Here is a 25,618-nt window from a genome sequence, read left to right as displayed (position 1 = left end):
GAGTGCCTAAAGCATTTTTACTAAATGAAGATTCACTGACAAAAGTGTTTAACCTTCCAAGGGCATCAACTTTGAAAGAATAAACACTCTTTTGGATGGATGAATTTTTGATCTGCTTATTAAAAGATCCAATCTCATTAGTTTATAGTCATTTTTTATACATGATTGCAGCCTATCTTGAAGGAAATCACAAAGAAAGAGTGGATCTTAAAAATAAGTTATGAAGAACTATATAAATATGGATTATTATTCATGTGAAGTATCCAAAAAACCTCATAAAGCCCTATGAAGACTCAAAAGATGCTGAAGTGAGCTCTCTGTCACAAGAAGCATGAGTAGAGGTATCTTGTCTCTGTTTTCCTAATGAATTGATGTTTTAAAAAAAGTCATTTACATTCCATTCCCCTAACCTATTTTAACACGAACAGCTACCTATCATTAAGTGTCTTAAGGTGTATGGTGGGGTGAAGTTTAGACATTGATTTATCTAGAGGAAAGGGTCTGAACCAAATCATTTTGTTAAACTTTTTTTTTACTATGAATATGATCATTTTCAAACCCAAATAATCAAACTGAAAAGAAAAAATAGGATTGTAGATGAAACTGAAATTTTCTGCTGCATAGAATTTGCTTTTTAAAGGTGTATGTGTGTGTGTGTGTGTTTACACATACAAACATACATATATAAATATGGGTATATATATATATATATATACACACATATATGAATTTTTTGAAATTCAGTATGATTGACAACTCTGTACTCATTTATTCCTTTAGGATCAGAAAGAGCTCTTCTCACTTCTTTATAATCACATAAATGTTCCTGATTTGTGTGATGCTTCAGCCTTAGGAACACTTTGGTAAGAAATATCCATTCATCATTCACTCCCTCTTTCCATGAGGCAAAAGGCTGAAACTTTCTGGATACCAAACTAGGAGGCATCTTCTCAGATGAACTAACAGGTCTAACTCAGTAGTCTTTGCCAAAAACAACGATGATGATTTTTTAAATACTGATTTTCTATATTAAAGTGTAATGAAACCATCTTTCTGCTCAAGTCAAACAACATCTGGAATATTATGATCAGTTCTGGGTATGACATTTTGGGAGGAACATTGACAAATTGGATTAAAGACAGGGGAGGGTGACCAGGATTATGAGAGGACTGGAAATTATGGCATTTGATGACTGGCTACAAGAACTGAAGAAGTTTAACTTGGTGTCTTAGGGGAAACATCAAGGCTCTTCATAAATTTGATGGATTGTCCCATGGAGGAGGCATTAGTTACTCCCTATAGGGATCAGTAAGTTGATGAAAATATAAGAAATAACCTTTTAGTCATCAGAGCTAGAAAATGAACTTCCTCCTGCCTTATGTGATAAGTGCCTCATGATTCTTGAGTGTCTTAAGTAGAGACTGGATGGCCATTTGTTAAAGCTATGTTGGGAAGGTAAACTATTAATCTATTAATCTATTTCTGGCTTAGTTTTGTCATCTTTAATATGTGGTTGATAATCTCCATAAAATGGAGGAAGCCAATTTATTTAGAATATACCCCTACCCATATCCCTAAGGGATTTAGTACTACTTCATAATGTCACTTCTTTTGGAAACATTTCATCCATTTTCAGACCAGAAGCCTTAATAAAAGTGACACTTTTAGCAATCAAGCTAAATAGGTTCGATGCAGTCATAACTGGGTGAAGTAACTGGTACTTTGCCCCACAGTGCTGAATCTAGAGGGCACTGATAGTGCTTTCAGCCCTATAGCAGGGCTGAAGTAATAGTTTAACATCAGAATAATTAGTTCAAATAGGAAAATAAAAGAGGAGTTCTTTTTTTGTCTAGCTTTCCCTACTAGTCTCACCTTTCCAGGCAGACTATGCTGCTAGCTCTGGGTACCAGACATAAAAATTCCTAATTCTTCACTGGTCCTTAGCTCTTCCATAAATATGTTATATGTATGCATGTAACCACATACATGTGCATGTATGTCTGTGATATATGTATATATTGATACCTATGGGTGAGTATACATGCATATATATGCATATACATTTATACATATATACATGCATATAGTTTCCTCATATGTAAAATGGGTATTATAATAGTAATATTTCCCTTCCAGGCAGTTGTATGAGTATCCAATGAAAGTTTTTAGTATACTGGTAAAGAGTTGATGTTTAATAAATGCTTGTTTCCTCCCTCCCATCCACGTCCTCTCAGAAGTTGTAGTTGTTGCTTATCCTTTGGTCTCAAAGGACACCAGGGAGATGAAGCCATGACAAGCAAGTGAGTGAGGGGGTACTGTGCTGAGTCACCAGCTTCATTTTCTCCTCCAGAACCCTATGGGTACTATGGCAAGATATGGATCAGGATGAGTGGATATGAACCTGAATGTGAGGCAGTCAGGGTTAAGTGACTTGCCCAAATGTGACAAGGGACTGAGGTCGGATTTGAACTCAGATCCTCCTGATTCCAGGGCTGGTACTCTGTTCATTGTGCCACCTACTAGCTGCCCTCTCACATGTGAAATCTATATATTTACATATATTCAGACCCATAGGCAGAAACCAATACATCTACATTCTAGCCACCTGCAACTAATAATGCTGTTGAACCGCTTTATAATACAGCTAGCTATTAGCATCAACAGTATGTGATCAAAGTGAAGAGTAAGACTTACATTGATGATGGCATCTGTTTGAATGTAGTCCATGTCAGAATCCTTAAGACCCAATTCCTTCCCATCTCGCTGTGCTGTGCTGACAATCCCTGTTGTAACTGTGTTTTGTAAGGCAAAAGGACTCCCAATAGCCACTACAAATTCTCCTGGCCTCAGGTCTGCTGAATGACCCAGCAATAACACAGGTAGTTTTTTCTAAAGAAGAGAAAATTGAATATAAGAAGATGAATACCTGAATTCGTTGTTAGTTCAACAACTACACTGGGAAGATTTTTTAGGCAGAAAATAGTGACTTTTGGGCTATACCTATGACTTCATGAATGTGGGGCACTCCCAATGAAGAACTTTCTTCCCCAACACTGATTAGCCAAAGTTCTGCATTTTACATATTGAAAATTAACTAGAGATACTGAATTCCAGGCTCACATAACCTGGAGGCAGGGATGGGACTTGAGCTCAGATCTTGATGAGCCCAAGGCTAGGTTTCTATCTACTTAGTCTGCTTTTCATGAAAAGCAAACATAATCAAAGTTTTCTCATTAATTTTAATAGTAACAATAATACTAAAATTATACTTTGATAGAGATAATAATAATAGCTATTGTTTTTGGAGCACTCTGAAGTATGCAAAGTTGTTTGCATGTATTTTCTTATTTGATCATCACCTCAACCCAGGTGCTATTTTTATCTTGTCTTTGCAGGTAAGACAATTGAGAAAGATAGAGGTTAAATGACTGACCTAGGGTCACACTAGAAAATATTAGGCAGAATTTGAACTCAGATCTTCCTGATTTCAAGCCTAACATTTTATCTTGTAGCAAAAAATTTTTCTATGGAGTTGTTATTTTTATTTTGATGTCAGGAAAGGCATAGGTCAAATCCTGACGAAAATACTAGCTAGCCACATAGCATGGATCAGTTGTTCATGTTGCCGAGTCTTAGTTTTCTCATCTGTACAATGGCCGTGCTACCACTCAATACTTCAATACCTCATGGGCAAATTTTATTGTAAACCTTAAAGTAGGACAAAAAAAGTTGGGTGGAGCCTGAAGTCTAGAGTCAGGAAGACTCATCTTGCTGAATTCAAAGCCAGACTCAGATACTTACTAGTTCTGTGAACCTGGACTCATTATTTAACTTTGTTTGCCTCAGTTTTCTCATTTGTAAAATGAGCTGAAGAAGGACATGGCAAACCACGCCAGGATCTTTGCCAAGAGAACCTCAAATGGGGTCATGAAGACATTGAATTGATTGAACAACAACAAAATCCTAGAAATCTGAGTCATTAATGTTATTTTTGTTACTATTATGATTTCTATGGAACTCTATAAAGTGCTTTTATCTGTGGAAGCAGTATGATATGGTAGAAAATGGATCAACTTTGAAGTCAGAAGATGTAGGTTCAAAAACTTACCTTTTAATGCAAATCCTACCTAAATGGTCTTAGATAAGGCTCTCGATTTTTTCATCAATAAAAAGAGAGAGCTGGTGGAGATGATGTCTAAGATCTTTCCCATGTCTAACTCATCTCTCCTATAATCTTCAAAGAGCCTGGCAACTGAGGCTCGAAGATGTGGTTTGCCCAAAGTCAAAGTATACTGCATCCTTCCTATGTTGTAAGCCTTCTTCAAGAATGCTAAAGCCCAGGGCTCCATCTAACTCAGGATACAGCTCCCTCCTACACCAGTACTCTCCTCCACCCAGCTGGGATGGGGGAATTCAAACCAATTTAAGTTTAAGCCTAAGCAAAACCTAATTATAGCACCAATCTATAAAAGTCACGAAATGCATACCAGAGCCAGATATAAACTGTTTCTGGATGAAAGACAGCTTAGTGTAGTGGAAAGAACTCTGGTCCCTAGTTCCATTTCTCTTATTAATTCACTACATGGCCTTGGGCAAATAAGAGCTGGAAGGGGCTAGATGTTATTTAAGAACAATCTTTTATTTTAACCATGAAAAAAATGTCTTGTACTTGTCTCTCTCATACCCTGGGTCTCCATTTCTTCTCTGTAAAATAAGGGAATTGATCCAGATTCTCTAAGGTCCCTTTCAACTCTGAAATGCTCGGCCAATGTTGGTACACTCCTCTGTGCAAACCTCAATTTTGAAAACCCAAATTTGCACAGGAGGTAGAGAGGTAAAGATTAGAAACTTCACAGAATTTCTCTTTATTGTATAACTATCAAAGTTTAAAAGGGGGAGCCCAAGGTTGCTTGGACATTTACAAAATTAGATCAAACCCTCCATGATTAAGTGGTGTCCAAAACAAACCTTGTGTCTTTGGAAAGGTTCCTTCCCAACCCAAATCATTGTTTTCTAATTTGTAAAATGAAGGAGTGAGGCTAGATTACTTCTAAGATCTCTTCGAGTTCTATGATCCTAACTTTCTGATCCTAAATATTGAATGGAAACTGTAACATTCAGGGTCCTCTCTACATGAATTTGGTGAGATGAGAGGCCCTTTCAATATTTTTTTAAGATGATCATTCCAGACTTTATTAGGACTCTTATTACTGGGGAGCAAGTGCTTTGGTTGGCCTATGAATTAGGAGACGAGAAGTCTATTTCCTAAAGTTTTAATTTCATGACCTAAGCCAGTCTCTGAGCCTAAGATTGATATTTGTAAAATAATAATATGTACTTATCCACCCCTCCCACAGGTTGTCTGAAGGTCAAATTTTAATAGGTAAACAGGAAACTTAGCTGTAAAAAAAAAGTTTAGAACTGAAAGGAACCTTAGAGAGTATCCATCCAACCCCTTAATTTTATAAGTGAGAAAAATGAGGCCTTGTTTTCTTAATTGGGGATGTTCTCCCCAGGACTACCACTTTAGCAAGGACCTGAACCAGGCTTCACTTAACTCTTACCTGTACTCATTCTCTGGACTTCTCTTTCTCCTAATCTGTAAACTTAGAGAAACCCTTGGAGATCCTACTTGCATGATTCGTGACTCTTTTCCTGAGGCCACCATTGTAGGAGGACCCTAGTCATGCTTATTCTTAGTGGTCCTTCTCTTCCTCCTCACTTGCCTTCCTTGCCTCTCTCTCTATCTTCTCTCCTGCTTTCCGACTATCCCACATTTTGTGGGATAGTGAGATTGTGAGATCCATGGAGACTGTCTTCTGCCTCTTTTTTATATTCTCAACACTCAGGACAGTGACTGATTCATAGTAGATGCTCAATAAATGTTTATTGATTTATTAATTGAATACCAAAAAGAGGGAACTGGATTAGAATATTTCTAAGTTCCCTTATAGATCTAATTTTTTAGTTTCTAAGTTCTCTTCCATCTCTAGCATCTTATAAGCCACAAAGTCCTCGAAAAATTGAAGAACATAAACCATTTTCTGTCTGATAAGGACACTATGTTCACAATTCATTTACCTTGGGATTGATCTTGATGGTAGCAATATCAGACTTCTTGTCAATGTCCTTGATCGTTGCCTCATAGGTATCTCCACTCTGCAGTTGAACCTTCAGCTGCTGTCGTCCAGAAATGGCATTAGTGCTCGAAACTACATGGGCATTGGTCACAATTAAGCCAGATTCTGAAATGATAAATCCAGATCCACTGGACAAGGGCACATTTCGACCGAAGAGAGGATGCCTGTGGCAAAGCAAGTACAGAAAGGGACCTTTGTAAGTGGTGCAGCAGTGGCTGGGAGGCTATGACCAAAGGTCATCAATACCCAACCTATAGGCTCATAGATGGTTAGAGTTGAATAGAGATGAATAGAGCTGAATAGGAACCTTAGAACATAGAAATGGAAAAGTTGGAGTTGGATGAAACCTTAGAACACAGAACAATGGAATGCCAGATCTAGAAGATACCTTAGAACATAATGATGTTAGACCTAGAAGAAGCCTAGATGTTATCTTGTTTAATGTCATCATTCTACAGTTGGGAAAACTGAGGCTTGGAGAAAGTAAGTAACTTGCCTAGAATCACACAGATATTGAGTACCAAATCTTGAACTCAGCTCTTTTGATTCCAATATCATGCTTTTTCCTTTATAATCACAAAAGCAGGCCATGGAGAAGATTTATTAAACTCCAACCATGTGCTAAGTGCTTAGAATACAAAAAAAAAAAAGGACAGCCAACCATTGCTCTTGAGGAGATTACATTCTAATGGGGGAAACAATAAGAAAACAATTATGGATAAACAAGATATATGCAGAACAAATCTGTGATCATCTTAAAGCAAAGGTGCTAGCCTGAGGTCAGCATGAGAAATAACTCAGGAAGACTATTTCAATATGGTAAATGGTTAAAGGAATTAGATTTCTTTAGACTTCTGAGAAGACAGAGAGAATTGGGGAGCATTGCAGGTGCCTTTGAGTATTCAAAGGACTATCTAGTGGTCCAGGAATGCTGATTGATCCCCAGGGAAGCATGAGTAGAAATTGTTTAGTTGTTTCAATTGGTCCAACTCTCTGATCCCATTTGGGGTTTTCTTGTTAAGATACTGGAATGGTTTTCCATTTCTCCACCTCATTTTATAGATTAGGAAATTGAGACAAACAGGTTTAAGTGATATGTCCAGGGTCACACAGCTAGTAAATATATGAGGCCAGATTTGAAATCAGGGTTATATGACACAAAGACACAAAATGTCCAAGGTTGGATTTGAACTCATAAAGATGAGTCTTCCCAATTCCAAAGCTCAGTACTCTAGCCACTAGTTACTGAGAGGTAGAAGTCACAGGGAGATGAATTTTGACTCAGTTAAATGAAACCATTCCTTGACCATCAGAGATATGTAGCAACCAAATGGGCTACATTAGGAGACTGGAAGTTCACAAGGTGTTCCAAAAGTATGACTATATTTTTGGATACTTTTCTATAGAGAAGATTCCTCTATCAGGTCTAGAGACCTGGGGTTCTTTGCCACTCTGGGATCCTATAATTCTAAACCACCTACTCACAAGACTAAGTTATTGGATTTCAAAGTTTGATGTGGCAGTTTAATAAAAGGATAATTAAACTAAATGGTGCTCAGTCCTGAGATGATTAAGAAATAAGTTGCTTACTTTCTTGTGGCAAATTAACTCTTTAGTGCCAAGAACATACCACTTAGACCAAATGGAGCAGCTGTATATCAAGTTAAATGGTCAGGTCTGGAAATTTTCCTTCCAAGCAATGGCATGTAACAGAGGAGATCTGGGTGTTGCTGCTAAATCATAAATATTCTACTACGTGAACCCAGACAAGTCTCTTTGTCTCTCAGTTTCCCCCCTCTATTAAAGAAGGGCATTGCCAAAGGCACTCAATTACCTATGAGACCTTAGGCAAGTTACTTAAACTCCCTGGGCCTCAGTTTCCTCATTTGTAAAATGAAGGTATTAAAGTAGGTGTCTCTGAGGTCTGTGCTCTTCTGATCCCTGCCAGGATTTAGCTTCTTATGTTCTGATATTATTTTTTCTTTTTTTCCTTCTGGCTTTTATAGTCTATGAGTCAACAACCAAACACCCTCTTACAGAATTTCATTTTATTAGCTGACTAAGCCAATCTGCTTCCCTGTCTGTAACCTGTCAGTTCAGTGGCTTATCTGTCTTTCTCGAGCACCTGCAAATTTCTGCTGATTATATTTGTTTTGTCTCACCTTTCAGACAGGGGTGGGGACTCGATTTGTCTGTTAGCGTATATTCCAGGCATCTATGGAAGTTCAATGAATGTTTACCCACCAGTATATTGTTTAGCAAATCATTTTTATCAGCATGGGCCAGTCAAAAAGAATAGTATCAGGTCATTTTTATCAGTGTCACCCAGTTTAAAGGGCGGTGTCTGAGAATAAAGGAGACTTGATATCCAGTCGGGGTGCCTATCTGAGTAACCTTGGGCAAATACTTTAGGGTGCTCAGTTTCTTCATCTGTAAAATGGAATAATAATAAATGTTTTCCCCAGGATAGTTTTAGGGTCAAAATAAGATAATACCTATTAAAGCATTTCAAAAAATGTAAAAATTAAATGAATTGTATTAACACCAGGTATTATTATTGAACAGCTAGGTGATAACAGTGGATAGAACACTATGTCTTGAGTCAGGAAGACATGAGTGCAAATGTGTTCTTGGACACTTACTAGCTGTGTGGCTGAGACACCTGCCTCAGTTTTCTCATCTGTAAAAAGGAGCTACAGAAGGAAATGGCAAACTACTCTAATATCTTTGCCAAGAAAATCTCAGATGTTGTCATGAAGAATTTGATATTATTATTATTACTTTTATTGCCATCATCATCACCATCACCATCATCAGCATCATTAGAAGAATATGTAGGGTAGTAAAAATTCCTGATATGGAACCAAGAGAGTCCTGGGTTCTAGTCTCAGTTTTGCCACTTTACTGACTGTAGCATTTTTTCAACTATCTACATCTCTAAAATGTTGTGCCCCCTACTTCACAAGGTTGCTGTCAGAAAATTATTTTGTATATCTGTGAGTGCATTTTTGTTGTTGTCAATTTCTTTAGTGTAGATAATTCTCACTGAGAAAACTCAAGATTGGCAAATTTTTTGGCAACTTTCATTTTTTTTATACCTGTCCTTGAATGAGCACTCTCTCCTTTCCAGCTTTCCAAATCCTTTTTATTTGTTGCCTTCCCTCATTAGAATGCAAGTAAGCTCCTTGAGGACAGGGATTGTCTGTCTACTTGACTGTAAAGAGGTTATACTACTTGTACTTAGTTATACTTGGTTCTTTGGGTGCACATCCTATCACCCTCCTTAGGTTGAAATCTCTTCTAGAACAAAGAGAACCAAGTAATTGAATTTCAGTTTGATGTGACCATTTAATAAAAGGGTCTTTGTAATCAGGGTTCTTTAGTTAGTAATTAAACTAAATAAGGCTTGGCCCTGTGATGATTAAATAATAAGTTGTTTATCTTCTTGACATAAATGAACTCTTTACTGCCAACAACAGGCCCCATAGTGCTCATAGAGTGGCCATTTTTCAACTTCAACCCTCAGGTCTTGAAATGACTCTTCTAAACAATGGGATGTAATAGACCCCTAGGTCTTTAAGGTCTCCTTTATTATGCCTTCCCTAGAACTGATTCTAGGGCCTTGGACATTGGCTAGTACACTGGAGGAACTTCACAACTTTGATGAATTTGAAAAATGTTTTGCTTGTTTAGTGAACATAGAAATGCAGCTGTTACTTCCATCAGTCTATGTTCATCAGCGTTCTTCACCACTTGACTTTCAGTGACTTTTCCAGAGTTGTTGCACTTTAATCCTTTTCACATACTCTACTCTTCAATTAAATTGGTTGTCTTGGAGTTCCTCACATGTGTCTTCCATCTCAATCTCTGCCTTTTCACAGACTGCCTCTCAAACTGTATTCCCTTCTCATTGCTTCCTCTTAGATCTAATTTCCTTCAAAGCTCAACTAAAATGCCACTTTCTCTATGTTTCCTTAGGTATTAATTGACTCACTCTCCCCTTTTTCCCAACATATAGAAGGCATTTCATAAAGATTTTCTGATTGATTATGCTATATGAGAGATCCTATGCCAGGTTATGGGGGGGGGGGCACAGATAAAAGGCTAATTCTTGGCTTCAAGGAATTTATATGCTCTGCAGCAGGAGGATTTTTTTTGGTTGAGTTGTTTTTCATTCATTTTGATTCTTCAAGATCCTATTTGGGGTTTCCTTGGCAAAGATTTTGAAGTGGTTTCCATTTCCCTCTCCAGCTTATTTTTCAGAAAAGAAAACTGAGGCAAACAGGATTAAATGATTTCTCCAGAGTCACAGATCTCCTATGTCATTCTCCTGCTCAAAAACTTTCAATGACTCCTTGTTATCTATAGGATAAAATATAACTAACTGCTCAGACCCAAGTATAAGGCCCCTTATAATCTGGCTCCAACCTACCTTCCTAACATTATTCACATTACTCCTTTTAATGGGTTCTATTTCAACCAAATTGAATTACTAGCTGTCTAGTTCTGTCTTCCGTTGCCCCTTCACATTCACACATGAATGTTCTTATTCCTCAGAGGCAGAACACAGGTTCTATAATCAGAAAACTTGGGTTTACATCCTGCCTCTGACATGTTCAACTTTGAACAAATCACACTAACTTTCTGTCCTCAATTTTCTCATCTGTAAAATAAGTGACTTGAGCTAGATGGCCTCCGAGTTCTCTTCCAGTACTGAATCTATAATTCTTATCTCTACCCATGAAATCCTCATATTCCTTCAAAGTCTAAGCCACGTTCACTATAAATTCTCTGCCCCATCCTTCTTTCTCCACCTGAACTAAATGGGCTTTATCCTTCTTTCAATTTTCCTCTAGATCACTTTATTTGACTTTCTCTTCTGCATTCTTCTTACATTCTACCTTTTCTTTTAAATTTTTATTTATTTAAGGCAAAGGGATTAAGTGACTTGCCCAGGGTCATACAGCTAGATAATTAAATGTCTGAGGTCACATTTGAACTGAGGTCCTCCTGACTCCAGGGCCTGTGCACACCTAGCTGGCCCCATTCTACATTTTAAAGTACTAAGGTGTGTACCTGTCCTGGTCACCTAGTGAACTAAAAGTTCAACATGTGAATAAACTGAAAACTCCTCCAGGGCAGGTTTAACTTTAAAAATTTCTTTGTTGCTATCAAGGCTTGTTTAGTCTGGCATGCTTAATAACTGTTTGTTGAAATGAATTCGTTAAAATTAGAGATGACTTGAACTGGGAGGGTCTGGAGGGTGGTTGGCAGAGAGAGAACCAAAGAAAGTATCAGAGTATGAGAGAACAGCTTGAGTAAAAGTCTGGAGATCAGAAGGGGCAAGATTTGTAATGGAAATGAAAGGGAGGGAGAGAAGAAGAGGGGAGGGGCATGAAGAAAAAACTGTTGGGAATGGGATGGAGAGTTTAAGTTTTATTTCCATCAAAGCAATGGTTGACAAAAGGAAACCCAGAAAACTGACTGGGGGGATGAGGTAATTGGTAGGGGCAGATGGAGGGACAAACAGAAAGAGAATTACCTACCTCAGGAAAAGTTCAATGTGAACCACTGCTGGGGCAATCTTTTCGACCACATCCGCAATGAAGTTAAACTTGTACCTCGGGCTGGTGAACTGTTGGTGACCTATACTAGCAGAAAGAATTGGGTATGTTAACAAGAAGATAGAGCTTTCACAATCTACCTGGAAAAAAAAATTGATGTAGGAGAGCTGAGTTCTCAGTGGTTTTGCTTTAACCAGTTTTATGACTCTAATGACAAAGACCTTTCATTTATAACTTTTCTTTAAGCAAAACTGATAGGAAAATTTAGGTTTGCTAGACTGATAAGTCAGAGAAGGGAATTATTATTCACTTTTCAGGTGACCTTTTTGCTTGAAAAAAAAAGTCAGGAATATTCTTATCCTTTGTGAACTCGACTGGTAAGTTTAAAATTTATGAGGTTTCTTTTTTTTTTAATTTAAAATAGATTTTCTGGACTTGGGTTCCAGTTCTAGCTCACTTACTATCTGTGTGGGCATGGTTAAGTTACCTTCTTTGAGATCCATTTTTTACCTTCTTTGAGACCCATTTATAAATTATTATAAATTAAGGGGATTAGACTTGATGCCTCTTTCCAACCTTAAATTCTGTGTACTTTCCATTTGATCCTCATCCCTTTGAGGAAGTAACATCATCATCATCATCATCATCATCATCATCATCATCATCTCCATTTTGACAGAGGAAGGACACTGAGGTAATTGGAAGTTGTGACTTGTCTAAGGTCAATCAGCTAATAAAGACAGGATTTGAATTCAAGTTTTTTATACTCCAAGTCAACATTTTATACAGTGGTGCTACTGAGCTGCCTTAAAGAGAGGTTTATTTGCATTAATTGGCTACAAGCATTCTAGAAAGCAATATTATGAGTCAATCCTTAAGGATATGATTTTTCTCTCTCATCACATTCAATTTGGATCAATGTACACCATGGAAACAATGTAGACTGGCCAATTGCCTTCTGTGGGGGATGGGGGAAGGTATATAAGATTAGGGGGAAAATTGTAAAACTCAAAATAAATAAAATTTTTAAGTAAAAAAAATTATGTCAATATGGGTTAGCAAATAGAGTCAGAATATCCTGGGTTCTAATCCTTGCACACATTGCTTTTCTGTTCTGAGACTTAGTATCTTCATCCATAATATGAGTTGAGTCAGCAGAAGTGGCTCAATGGATAAAGCACTGGACCTGACAATAGGAAGATCTGGGTTCAATTCCAGCCTCAGAAGCTTGCTAGGTGTGATTCCATGAAAGTCACTTAACTTCTGTTTCCCTCAGTTTCCTCAATTGTAAAATGGGGCTAATAATAGGATAATAATCTAAGGATGCTATAAGGATAACATGAGTTAATCTTTGTAGAGTGCTTTGCAAATCTTAAAGCTCTAGATAAATGCTATTATTGTCTGCCACACAAAGGAGTTGTGAGGAAATAATATGGTACAGATTTTAGACATGGGAATTATGATGACAATTCTGGTCTTCAGACCCATTGTCCTCACTTTAAAATCAAAATTCCTTCAAGATTAAAACAAAAAATAGTATAATCCTAAACATCTAGGATTGGGGTGGGCTGGGGGCAACAGGGGAAGAATCTCACCCTCATCAGCAAGGTTTCATTTCCAAACCTGTAAAATTATCCTTCCAACATTCAACAAATATCTCCTTTCCTGGAGGCAGTTTGGTAACACAAAAAGAACTATCTCTGGGGTTCAAACCCTACTTCAGATCCTGCCTACCCATGAAGTTCTTCATTAAACCACAACAAGTCTCAATTTCTTAATCTGTAAAATGAGGGCACTAGTCAGTTAGTATGCATTTATTAAATGCTAAATGCCAGAGATACAAAAAAGGGAAAAATCCTGCCTTCAAAGAACTTACAATCTAATATTCATATATTCATAATATTCATATTATCTATTATGCAAACAAACTATATATTGGGAAAATGGAAACTACTCAACAGATGGTAGTCACCAGAGTTAAGAAGAATTGGTAAAAACTTGCTGGTAGAAGGTGAAATTTTAGTTGGGACTTAAAGTAAGTGAGGTTGGTAGACAGAGTGGAGGAGGGAGATCATTCCAGGTAAAAGGGACAGTGACATAGAATGCCTAAAAAGCAGAAATAGAATATCTTTGGCCAGATTGGATTGAATTGTAAGTGTTGGGAAATAGGGTGTGAGAAAATTAGGAAGTTAGGAAAGGACTTGATTATGATGGACTTTGAACTACTACCCGAGTCAGTAGGGAATTTATTATGAGTGTGGTGACATGATGAGACTTACTATACTTTAGGAAAATGATGTAAGGGAGAATGGGCTGGAGTGAGGAGAGACTTGAGGCAGGCAAGCTCACCAGCTGGCTATTACAGTAATCCAGATGTGAAGTGATGATGACCCACACCAGAGGGGTGGCAGTGTCAGAGGAGAGGAGGAGTATTCTAGACATATTGCAAAGGTGAAAAAGCAGGTCTTGGCAAAAGATTGGAAATATGTGGCGAGAGATAGTCAGGAGTTGAGGACAATTCCTCATTTTGAGTCCCAGAGACTGGGTGAATGGCGTTATCTTCTACAGTAATAGGGAAGGAAGGAGTAGGGGGAAGTTGTGGGGAAAGAAAAAATAAGTTGTTTTGAACCTATTGAATTTAGGTGTTTACACCCACTTCCAGTTAGTTGGCATTGCAAGTCTGAAGGTCAGCAGAAAAATTGAAGCAGAAAAGGTAGACTAAGAATCAACAGCATAAAGATGGTAATTTAATCCTTGGGAACTGATGAGATGATCACCCAGAACTCCATGGATAGAGTTCATGAGTTTCATAAACTTGGACGGGAAGGAAATTATATCTTTATTTTCACTGATCTCTAACTGAAACTTAGCAATTCTTTAATTATGTAAGGGTGTTATTAGGATGAGTATACATAGGCTTCACAAGACAGTCAAAGGGGTTTATGAAACAAATAAAGATTTAAAAAAATCTTACATAGATGGTCTCTGAGATACTGTCAAACTCAAAACTATTATATGCAGAATACAGTGTTAGACCTTAGGGGAAAGAAAAAGTCTAGGTAAGATGCAGGTTTCTATTTTCAAGGAATGTATAGGGATACGCCTATTTAAGTCTTGTAAAGAAAAGGAAAAAAAATAAATCTAATTTCCATGAGCAATATTACAAGCAAATGCATTATTGACTAGAGAAAAGAACAAACAGGCTAATTGAGTGCTATCGATTTCCAATTAGACCTGGAAGCTAGCAAAGCTTCTGTTGTGAAAGCATGATTTCGACTGAGGAATGTTTATCTTGCACTTAGCCAGACACAGTGGAAAAAATGTTGAACTTGGGGACAAGAGACCCGAGTTTTAATTCTGACTCTGCCACTTACTAGTCGTGTGTCTCAACCTCGGTTTCCTCATCTGTAAAATGGGATTAACATCTGTACTACCTGCCATCAACAGTGATCCTGAAGAAGCACTTTATAAACTTTATAAGTTATTATAATTAATGAGAAGCATTTAATTTTTGCTGTGATCCAGGTTTGCTAGGCAGTTCATGAACTTTTGATGAAACTTTTTTGATGGATTGAATTTCATTCAGAGTTAGCAAACAAGCCAAAGGCATTTAAGAAATAACTGGCTTTTCTTTTTTCTCTTAAAATTACTGGCATGTACCAAGGACTCCCACTTAGTTATGAAGGTATTGACTTAATTTGGAACAAACATGGCTCAATGTTTGCCTTGAAAGGCTTTGAATTTAAAAAAAATACTCCATCTACTCCCTCCCACCAAAGGGTAAAAAAAAAAGGAAAAAAGAAAAATGTTATTGGAATTCAATCCACCAGCATGAAAGATGACGCTCAGTGCTTAAAATTAGCTTGCTGTCCAGCTGTGATGGCAGGCAACCTCAGAGCTGGACAAGACCTTTAAATTCATTTAATTTAACTCCTTAGACCTGGGTTCTGCTCCTTGCTGTACCATCTGCTATCTTCATGAGCCTGAGCATGCTACTTAACCACTCTAGGCTTCAGTTTCTTCAACTGTAAAACAGAACAATTGGGTGAGATAATCGCGAATTTAGCAATTAAATTGTCCAGTCTACCCATTTCAGCTCTAAATCATTTGAATCTATGAAACATAAAAGAATCAGATCTCCCACAACAAGCGGTTAGCCAGCCTCCATTTGGATACCTCCAGTGATGGCAAACTCACTATCTCACAAGAAATCCATAGTTGAGAAATACTTTATCTTAAGCCAAAGTTGGCTTGTTGTAGGCCACACTTCTACTCCTGATTCTGCCATCTGGAGTCAACCAGAACAAATGTAAACTTCTTTTACCTTCAGATGATGATCAAATTCTCCTAAAGTCATCTTGTTTCTAGTTAAAGCAACCATAGCTCCCTCAACTATTTTCTAATCTGCTCCCTATCCTGGCTGTTAATGTCCCCCCTTAAGTGTGGTACCCAGAAAGGAAGACACTATTTCACATAAGATCTGATGAGGGCAGAGAACAGCAAATTGATATTCTGGAGAAAGGAGTCATCTCTCTAAAGCCCCAGGATTCTACCAAAGAACCATCCTCCTAAACAGGACAGCAATTAATTATTAACATTCTTTTTTTTTTAGGTTTTTGCAAGGCAAATGGGGTTAAGCGGCTTGCCCAAGGCCACACAGCTAGGTAATTATTAAGTGTCTGAGACCAGATTTGAACCCAGGTACTCCTGACTCCAGGGCCGGTGCTTTATCCACTACGCCACCTAGCCGCCCCTAATTGTTAACATTCTTATGGGCCTTTGAATTTTTGAAAGTTCTTTAGATATATTGTTGTTATTATCCTTCATTCTCAAAAATATTGTCATGACATACATGTAATTTGCATTAAAGTGAGGGGGTTTTGTGCAAAGACACTTCTCACTCTCTCTCTTGCAGAACCATCTGAACCCAGTGACCTGACAAAGTAGGAACAAAACAACTGGTGTTGGTCTGGTTACAAGGGGAGATTCTTAGTCTTTTAGATGTAGGACTTTCCCATATCACCAAGGCAACTTGATACTGCAGTATCATCAGATTTAGGAGTTTTGACTTAGCAACTTCGGCAGCTGCACCCCTTTGTATCCTCATTCAAGTACAAAAGTCCCTCATGATAGGGGACAAGCCTTTATTAGTAGGTACAATCAACATATGGAACTATGGGTTCCACTCATACTAGGTCACAAATCTTCATCAGCTGGAGAAAACTATCCTAATCTGTCTTGTGACAGTGTATTCTATTCAGCTTTTCAATCATACACCCCTGGAACCTGGCAAGTCATGGGAATACTGATGCTAATTGCTAGTCAGCATCATTTTGTAGTAGGAATTATGTTGGTATCTGATCATCTTTGGACCTCCAACTTTCTCATTTAGGGCTCACAACAACTCTAAAGAGAACCATGAATCAAAGAATCTCATAGAGGCAAAAGAGTGTCTTGCCCTGTGTGGCCTTGGGCAAGCCACTTAACCCCATTTGCCTTGCAAAAACCTAAAAAAAAGAGAGAGAGAGAGAGTTTTGCTATGATCACATAGTCCATAAGACTCACAGGCAGAAAAGAAAACTGTCTTCCAGACTCCAGGACTACTCCATACCCTCCACTATTCCTGGAAAAATTGGTGGACATCAAAAAGTTCAGAGAAGGGATAATAACCCAGAGTTCTACAGATGACTCCAATTTAGGAGATATAGAAGGCTTTAATAAATTCAGAGAAAGGATGATGACCCAAAGTTCTACAGATGACTCCAGTTTAGGGGGATATAGAAGGCTTTAATAAAAAGGCATTCTTCAGATGCATGGTCCACACTCAAGGAGGATTCAAAACATTTGTGGTGAACTTATTTTATTTGTTACTGGCACCCTAAGGAGAAGAGGCAAAAGCCTGTTCTTCAGTCAGTCAAGTCCTCAAGGGGTAATGATGAGGTGGAAAAGGAGAATGGATGGAACAGAATACCCATGGAGGTTGGGTGACCTCTCCTAGGTTATTTAGGTGGTTTATATCAGGATTTGTGATCCCCTGTCTAGAACTTTTTTCACTGTCCCCCTTTAAGTCCTTCATTCCCCCATGTTCCTGGAGATTAGAATTCCTTTCTCTCTTCCAAAAGCTAACCTCTAAGGAATTATTGTGGCCAGCTGAATGGGAGGCTCCATGTTGCCTCTGTTTTAACACTAATGTAGTATCTTGTTTCCCAGATAAACAGTTGGAGACTAACCTCTGAGAGCAGTTTATATTTGAATCCTCCTGATTATAAGGCTGGAATCAAAGTCCCCTTGTACGGGGTCAGCCCTGAAACACAGGTCAGCCTTGGGTGGGTGGGGATAAATAAAGTGGCCTGAGATGTGGTGCTGTTTTAATAGCAGGAGGCTCTTTTTAGGCTCCACATTTAGCAGCCAGCAAGAATAAATCTCTTTGATGGATTACTACAGAATAAACAGAGTGGGACAATTTGGCAGATTTAGAGTTTGCCACTTGGTTTTTATGTCAGTCCAAGATTTTACACACACACACACACACACACACACACGAGAAATAAAACCTCTTGCCGACGTAAGCTTCCAGCTGAAAGCAATGCCTACAAGTCTAGCTAATGATCATTACTCCAGGGGCCACTCAGACTGTAGCTAAAACAAAAAAATGTGGGAGCAATTTTTTTTTCATTTGCATATCTCAACTCACAGAGAGGGATTCATCTGTCTGTGCCTTTGTTGACTAGATTTGTGCAATGACCTCAGTTTACTAGAGCTCAAACATATGAACTAAAGGCAAGTACCAGACAATTCTCATAATGGGAGCACGAGTACAGTGGAGAAACCCTAGAACTGGAGATAGAGACCCTGCACTCTTACTTGCCATCTATACCATATAGTGATCTTGGCCCAGTCTAGTAAAGCCTCTCTGGGCCTCAGTTTTCTCATCCGGAAAAGGAAGGGGTCAGACTAGATGTTCTCTGAAGTTCTGGCCAACTCTAGATCTTAAGATCCTATGTGGTCTGGACCAGTGACCACTCTACAGACAGAGAGTCTAGCCCATCCCGAGGTTAAGTGATGCTCTCTTCAACCAGAAAGATTTGAGAGTATTTATAATGCCAGTTGCACACTACCCACTTCAGTTTCTCCAGCTGCTCCTTCTGGGGCATGACTTCAAGGGCCCTTGCCATTGGCCTTCCAATGGTTTTCAACATCCTTCCAAAAACATGATGTCTGGAATTAATATGATGATCCCAATATGACGTGGACAGGACAGAGGGCAGAAACAAGGCTCTAGACTATTCCCTCCTTCATTCTAGAGACTGATTTTCTTAGTGTAGTGCAGAATCTAGAAGTCTGTTGTACAATTTACTTTTAGTTGCAATCCTATCCCACTATCCTTTTAAGGGATAATGAAATGATCGCCTATTGGGAATGCTGCAGAAGGAATTCTTGCTTAATTCAGCCTGAACTAGAGGACTTTAGTGTCAGGAAAGGAATAAACTGTTGTTAAATACCTACTGTTTGCAAGGCACCATGTCAGTGCTGGGAGTATAATTGAGAAAAAGAAAATTATCTTTCCTCTTAAGGAATTTATATGCTAATGGGTCCCTCTCTGTTCTGACATTTTGGAATCCTGGGAAATAATCAAGGACTGTGGAGGAAGATTCGAGGCTTTTAATATGCTCTCCATCCACACAGATGAATCCTTAAGATGAAAGAATGAGATGGAAGGAAAGAAATTTACATTCCCCTAACCAGGCATCCACCATATACTACATCAATCTGAAAAAAAAAATCCAACATTTAAAACAAAACTGAAAATAACTCCCACTCTGAACTGTTCCTGTCCTCAAGCCAGTATTCTGTGTCAACCTTCAACTTAGATGGAATTCTCCAACAATTTCTTTTCTCTGCCCACAAAAAGTGATTTATAAATCTCAAGAAACTTTGATCCTCTGGAACAATAAAGAAAAACCCAATGGGGGTCCCTCCTGTATACTTCTGTGAAAGAGCAACTTAACAACAATTTAGTATGGCTGGAGAGAGTCAGGAGGCCACCGGGGTTAGGAATTTGTGGCTTTTCCCTTAGCTCATAACATTCCTGTATGAATATTTTTTGGGTGGGAGGGATGGGGAGAGACAGATTTTGCATTCATTTGGAAGGAAAGGAGACTTCTATACCTTCAAACGGTATAAAGAGAGTCAGAATTTCCTGACCAGAAGAAGGAAAATATTTTCGTTGGCAGTCACCATGTCATCCCTGAAATCAGTAGAGGTTTAGGAGGCAGTGGGGTATATAACAAAGAGCACTAGATTTGGACCCAGAAGATCTGGGTTTGACTCCTGGGCCTGTTTCTTACCACCCATGTGCCCTTAGAGGAGTCATTTTTCCCTTCCTTGGGTCAATCATAAAATGAAAGTTTTGATCTCTAGGAGGAAACTAGAGAGTGAAGGATAAATAGTACTAATTTGTAATCAGATTTAAATTGAGTTCAAATTTAGACTCAGTCACTTACTAGTTGTGTGACCTTGGGCAAGTCACTTAAACCTGTTTGCCTCTGCTCCCTCATCCATAAAATGGAGATAATAATAACTCCTACCTCTTGGGCTTCTGTTGTGAGGATCAAAGGAGATAAAGATTTATGACGTGTTTTGTAAACCTTAATGAACTCTATAAATGCTAACTAGCTATACTGGCTCTCTGAGTGGCTTCTCAACGGGAGAGTCTGGGTCTGCCATCGAGAGATTAAGCAATATCCCTGGAGAGACAACCTCTGAGACAGAGACCACAACACCAGCTACCATTCCAGTCTCAAAGGTGCCATTTCATGTTCTAAAAGGGGGTCTTTGAAACTCTGAGAATTATCCTCCAGTGGTTTTTAAATTATATCAAGAAACAGGGTCCTTAATACCTCTCTTTCTTTTACATCTCCCACTGCCCCTCGCTGAATAGCATCACTCAGGGCCAAGAATAATTTCAGTAGCTTCTGTGTAATGGTTTCTGGGACGTTTGACCAACGTCCGGCAAGCCTGCTATGTCCCTGGAGAGGGGTGGGGGTGGTGATTGGGAGGAAGATTTAACTGAAAACTGCAGCCACAGCTGAAAATCCTACAAAACTCGGGGAAAATTGACCTAGATTTTGATTTACTTGCTTTTAGTGGGAAAAAAGGCTTCTCCTCATTACTGAATCTTTATTGCATGGGCAGTATTAATCCTTAGCTTATGCCAATCAGAGGTTGTAATGATATAGAGCTATGGCTTTGGAGTCCAAAGATAGCAATTTGAATTCCATTACTTGCTATCTATGGGTCCTTGCAAAAATCTCTTCCTCTCTCTGTACTTCAGTTTCTCCACCTGTAAAATGAAGGCCTTGGCTCAGCTTCTTTTGGGAAGCCAACCCACTCTTAGGGAGCATAATCCCCCAAATAACCTCTCATGTTCCTATACCTCTCTTTATACTGCTTATTCCCTGCTGCTGCTGCTACTAGTGCTATTTTTAATCCCCTTAGTGGATCAGTGACTTCCAACTGCCCCAACTGCCTGGAGTTTATGCTAACCAACAGCAATATCTAAATACTCTTTTTTTTGTCTCTTAAAAAAGAAGGTCCACGATATTTATCAAACACTCTCAACCTGGGATATGAACATTTTTTGATATATTGTTATATTATCCTATTGAAATATTCCAAAAGTATAGTATTGTTAATGAAAACATATATTGATAAATACAATATGATTCTGATTCTAAAATATGATGTACTATTTTTCTTTAGGAAAAATTGACATTTTATCTTTATTTTCATTTTAATATGTATGTATATTCATAATAAACTCTAGAATTTATTTTCTTTCATACTGAATAGAGGGCATGGAAAGGTTTGGGAAATAAAAAATGTTGGAAATTCAGCCTCGACAATTTTAGGTCATCTCAAAATCCTATGATATTCTTAAATGCCAGAATAACTCAGAACTCTAAGTAGATGAAAGAAATGCTTCTCTACACAGCACATGTTAACTGGGCATTGCTTCATTTGCATTCCAAACCTTGAGACAGTAGAAGTGATCCAATATTAAAAATGTTGATGAAAAGATACTAATTTTTTTTTTTCTGTGAAGAGGGCCATGGTCAAATCTTAGCTCCTGGCCTCAAGAAATCTGAACTCTTGGATACTCTAGGTTTTCAGTGTCTTTTGGGAATCTTTCCCTGATTCACCCCATGGGATTTCAAGACCTAAAGGGGCTTTGAGATCTTTTAAACTAATCCCCCAGCCTTGTTTAAAATATGGGGAAAGTCAGGTTACAGAGAGGCTTGGTAAATAACTGAATTATCTTAGTGAATATTGCAAAAGTAGTGTTTTTAGTAAAAAACAAAATTGTTTTGATAAATATTAATAAGGACTGATAAAAAGATTAGACAGAATTTAAACCTACCTCTTCAGATTCTATAGCCATGCTTTTTCTTTTATGCCACATTGACATCTCACTGACTTATACTACACTTCCATTCTATGACATTTCAGTCCCATGGACTTTCTACCATAAAACCCCTCCAATGACTATTGTATATAAGTATATATTATTATTGTTGTGTGCATATCTATCTATATGTATAGAGATATATACACAAACACACACATACTGGGTCAAATATATGTAAATGTATGCAAGAACTATATAATATAAATGCCTATATTGTGCATGTTTGTGTATGTGTATATATAGTTTCCAAAGCACTTTTATTTACGTCATCTCATTTGACCTTCCACATCTGTAAGGGAGGCAGGGGAAGGATGTTTTCTGAGGAAACGCAGACACCAAGAAATGAAACAGAGAATCTTGAAGTTGGAGGACACTTTGCAAGTCAATAAATCCAATCTTTGCATGAAGCATAAATTTTTTCATAATATCCTTGACAAGTGATTATCCACTTTAAATATCATGCCATTCATAAAGTTCAAGGTTGGGAAATAGCCAAGGAGGATAACAAATTATCAGTGTATTTAATTTGTAACATTTTTCTCTTTCACTATATATCAAGAGGTCAATTATTCATGGAAGCCAACTGTGATGTCTCCAGTGTCTAAAGACATACTCCAAGAATGAATCTCTTAGACTTGTGAGCTCATAGAATGTCAAATACTCAAAGGGTCTTCTTGTTTTATAGCTGAGGAAACTGAGACGCAGGAAGAGAAAGTGACTTCTTCAAGCTAATCAACAATAGAGCTGGGATTAGAACTCCCTCCAGTACTTTCACATTTTAAAAGGAAAGAAAGGGTGGGAAGAAAACTTAGTCCTTTTGTCTCTGCCTAAACCTACTGCCTGGCAACTTCTCTGACAACTTCTGCATCTCACTTTAATTGAAAACCAAGTTTTGTTGATGAATGCACCAAGCTAATCTAATAGGCTGATCAGAAAAATAAATAACTTTTTGGCTCATGCACTCAAGCCCCAGCTGAATAAGTCCTATACATGAACCAACTTGGGAACAGAGCATTCCCACTGTGGAATTGTGTTAAGCAAATCTTAGGTTAAACAAATAGCCATTGTCTCATCAAAGTAGATTGGTGTCTGACTTAAGTCCTAATAAAATAATCTTGGCTCAGCTTGTCTTCATTCCATCATTATTCATCTGAAATTCTTCTTTGTGAGGAGGGAAATGGAAGACAAGAACACATCTGGCTATTTTCTCATTGAATGATAGTTTTGAGATTCAGAAGAATACAAAGTTAATATCATATATTTTTTAAATTCATCAGCTTTGAAGCAGGAAAAAGGAGATAGTGGTAGGGAAAAAAACATTTATTGAGCTCCTACTAATCGCTTGTCACCATATTAACATTGTGTCATTTAATGACTCAACTTTAGTTTGTTTTCTTATTGATATTTAGAGCAGCTTATATGTGAACCTTAGGGAGCTACGGAGTCACTAACTAACTAACTAACTAACTAACTAACTAACTAAATATTTTATTGCCTTTCCTGAAGTATGAATCCCCTCTACAACTTCCCTGACAAGTTCTTCAGTCTCCAGTTTAGGACCTCAAGAGACAGGAAAGCATCCTTGAACTTGTCTGTGGCAAGGGAATCAGTGTAATACTGAGGTTGGAATATTTGATTTTGGATCAGGAAGACACTGATTTGGATCCCACTTCTGAGACTTATTATGTGACCCTGCATACTTAGAGGCAGTTGGCAGGCATAATGGATTGAGTAGTGGATCTACAACCAGGAAGACTCAAGTCTCAAATCTGATCTCAGATGCATCAAGGCTGGACAAAAAAAAAAAAAAAAACCTCATTTCTCTCTGCCTCAGTTACTCCATCTGTAAAATGGGAATGATAATAGAACCTATCTGTCACTATTGTTGTGAGGCTTAAATATGGTAATATTTGTAATGTGTTTTGTAAATCTTAAAGCATTATATAAATGCTAGATATTACTACTACTACTACTACTACTACTACTACTACTACTACTACTACTACTACCATTACTATTATTATTACTACTACTACTACTACCACTACTACTACTACTACTTCTACTACATTGCTACTATTATAGAGTTATTCTTAGTGTCAAAGCATAGACAAAATATTTTGATAAGGTATTCATGAGTCTGTAAAAGAATTCTATTTGAGAGAATATCAAGAATCACTAGAGACTTTATAGTTCTGTTTGGAATGGTTGTTTTTTGGTAAAAAGAAATTTTGCAAATTAAAATTTTAGTTTCCTAAATGTTCAGATCATTTTGTCCTCTGAATACTTTAAATCACTAATGGTTCTTGATGCGTAAGTCAGAGTTTCTTTTGCCAGGGTACTGCAGAAAGTACTATATGAATTTATACCATATCATGAACTCTATGGTTTACTCTAGCCCTGAGATTCTACAAATCATTTAAATTCTCTGTGCACCCAAGTTTCTTGTATGTGAAATTGGGCATATATACATTACATATATACTAAACATATTCATATACACATTATAAATAAGTAGACTATATGTATGTATAATGCATATAAAAGCATATATTACAATTGTGTATGTAAATGTATAGTTATTGGAAAGTGGCTTTGACCTAAAAAAGTTAAAAAATCATCATCTTGCAGCAAACCTAGAAAAGCGCTCCTCTGAGCTCAACTAGACTGATCATTGAGCCAATACAAAATTATTTTAAAAAAGAAAAAAATATGTCAGGATGGTGGTCCAAGGGATAGAACATTAACCTTGGAATGACAAGGACCTGAATTCAAACTTGGTCTCAAATACTTAAAGTTGTCTTACCTTGGGCAAGTCATTTAACCCAAATTGCATCCAAAGATAAAAAAATAAAATAACTTGCCCCATTCTGAAAGAAACCTTTGCTTTTTAAAAAAAAAATTATTTAAGGCAATGGAGTTAAATGACTTGCCAAAGTCACACAGCTAAATTATTAAATATCTGAGGCCATATCTGAACTCAGGTCTTCCTGATTCCAGGACCAGTGCTCTATCCGCTATGCCACCTAGATGCTGCAGAAGAAACCTTGCTAACTTAGTAGGATTCATCAATCATAGGCTCCATTGATGTAGCTTTCACTAACCCATTCTACAAGATAATGGAAGATTTTAGTGAATATAATATTTGTCCATTTATATTTATATTTACCTATCTTTGGAAAAGTCTATCTCCCTAGTACTTTTCTTATTCTTTCTTCTTTTTAGGTCTTTTGCAAGGCAATGGGGTTAAGTGACTTGCCCAAGGCCACACAACTAGGTTATTATTAAGTGTCTGAAGCCAGATTTGAACTCGGGTACTCTTGACTCCAGGACTGGTGCTCTATCCAATGCACCACCTAGTCACCCAACTTTTCTTATTCTTATGGGATTTCAGGTCAACTGCATATATAGATTCTCACCAACTAGAATTCAAATTAAATTCTAGA

General features: G+C 37.7%; 1 protein-coding gene across 1 annotated transcript in view; it reads right to left on the bottom strand.

The window, feature by feature from the left end:
- Positions 1–25,618, bottom strand: part of HTRA3 (HtrA serine peptidase 3) — a 52,787-nt gene that overhangs the window by 17,256 nt on the left and 9,913 nt on the right. Inside the window, exons 2-4 of the mRNA XM_074229849.1 lie at positions 11,687–11,786; positions 6,082–6,304; positions 2,695–2,889 (exon numbers count right to left, since the gene is read on the bottom strand). Coding sequence (XP_074085950.1) covers positions 2,695–2,889; positions 6,082–6,304; positions 11,687–11,786 — 518 coding nt within the window. The remainder of the gene's footprint in view (positions 1–2,694; positions 2,890–6,081; positions 6,305–11,686; positions 11,787–25,618) is intronic.

This window comes from Macrotis lagotis, chromosome 3 (genome assembly GCF_037893015.1).
Source record: "Macrotis lagotis isolate mMagLag1 chromosome 3, bilby.v1.9.chrom.fasta, whole genome shotgun sequence".
NCBI classification, from domain to species: Eukaryota; Metazoa; Chordata; class Mammalia; order Peramelemorphia; family Peramelidae; genus Macrotis; species Macrotis lagotis.
This window is presented reverse-complemented; position numbering and strand designations above follow the sequence as displayed.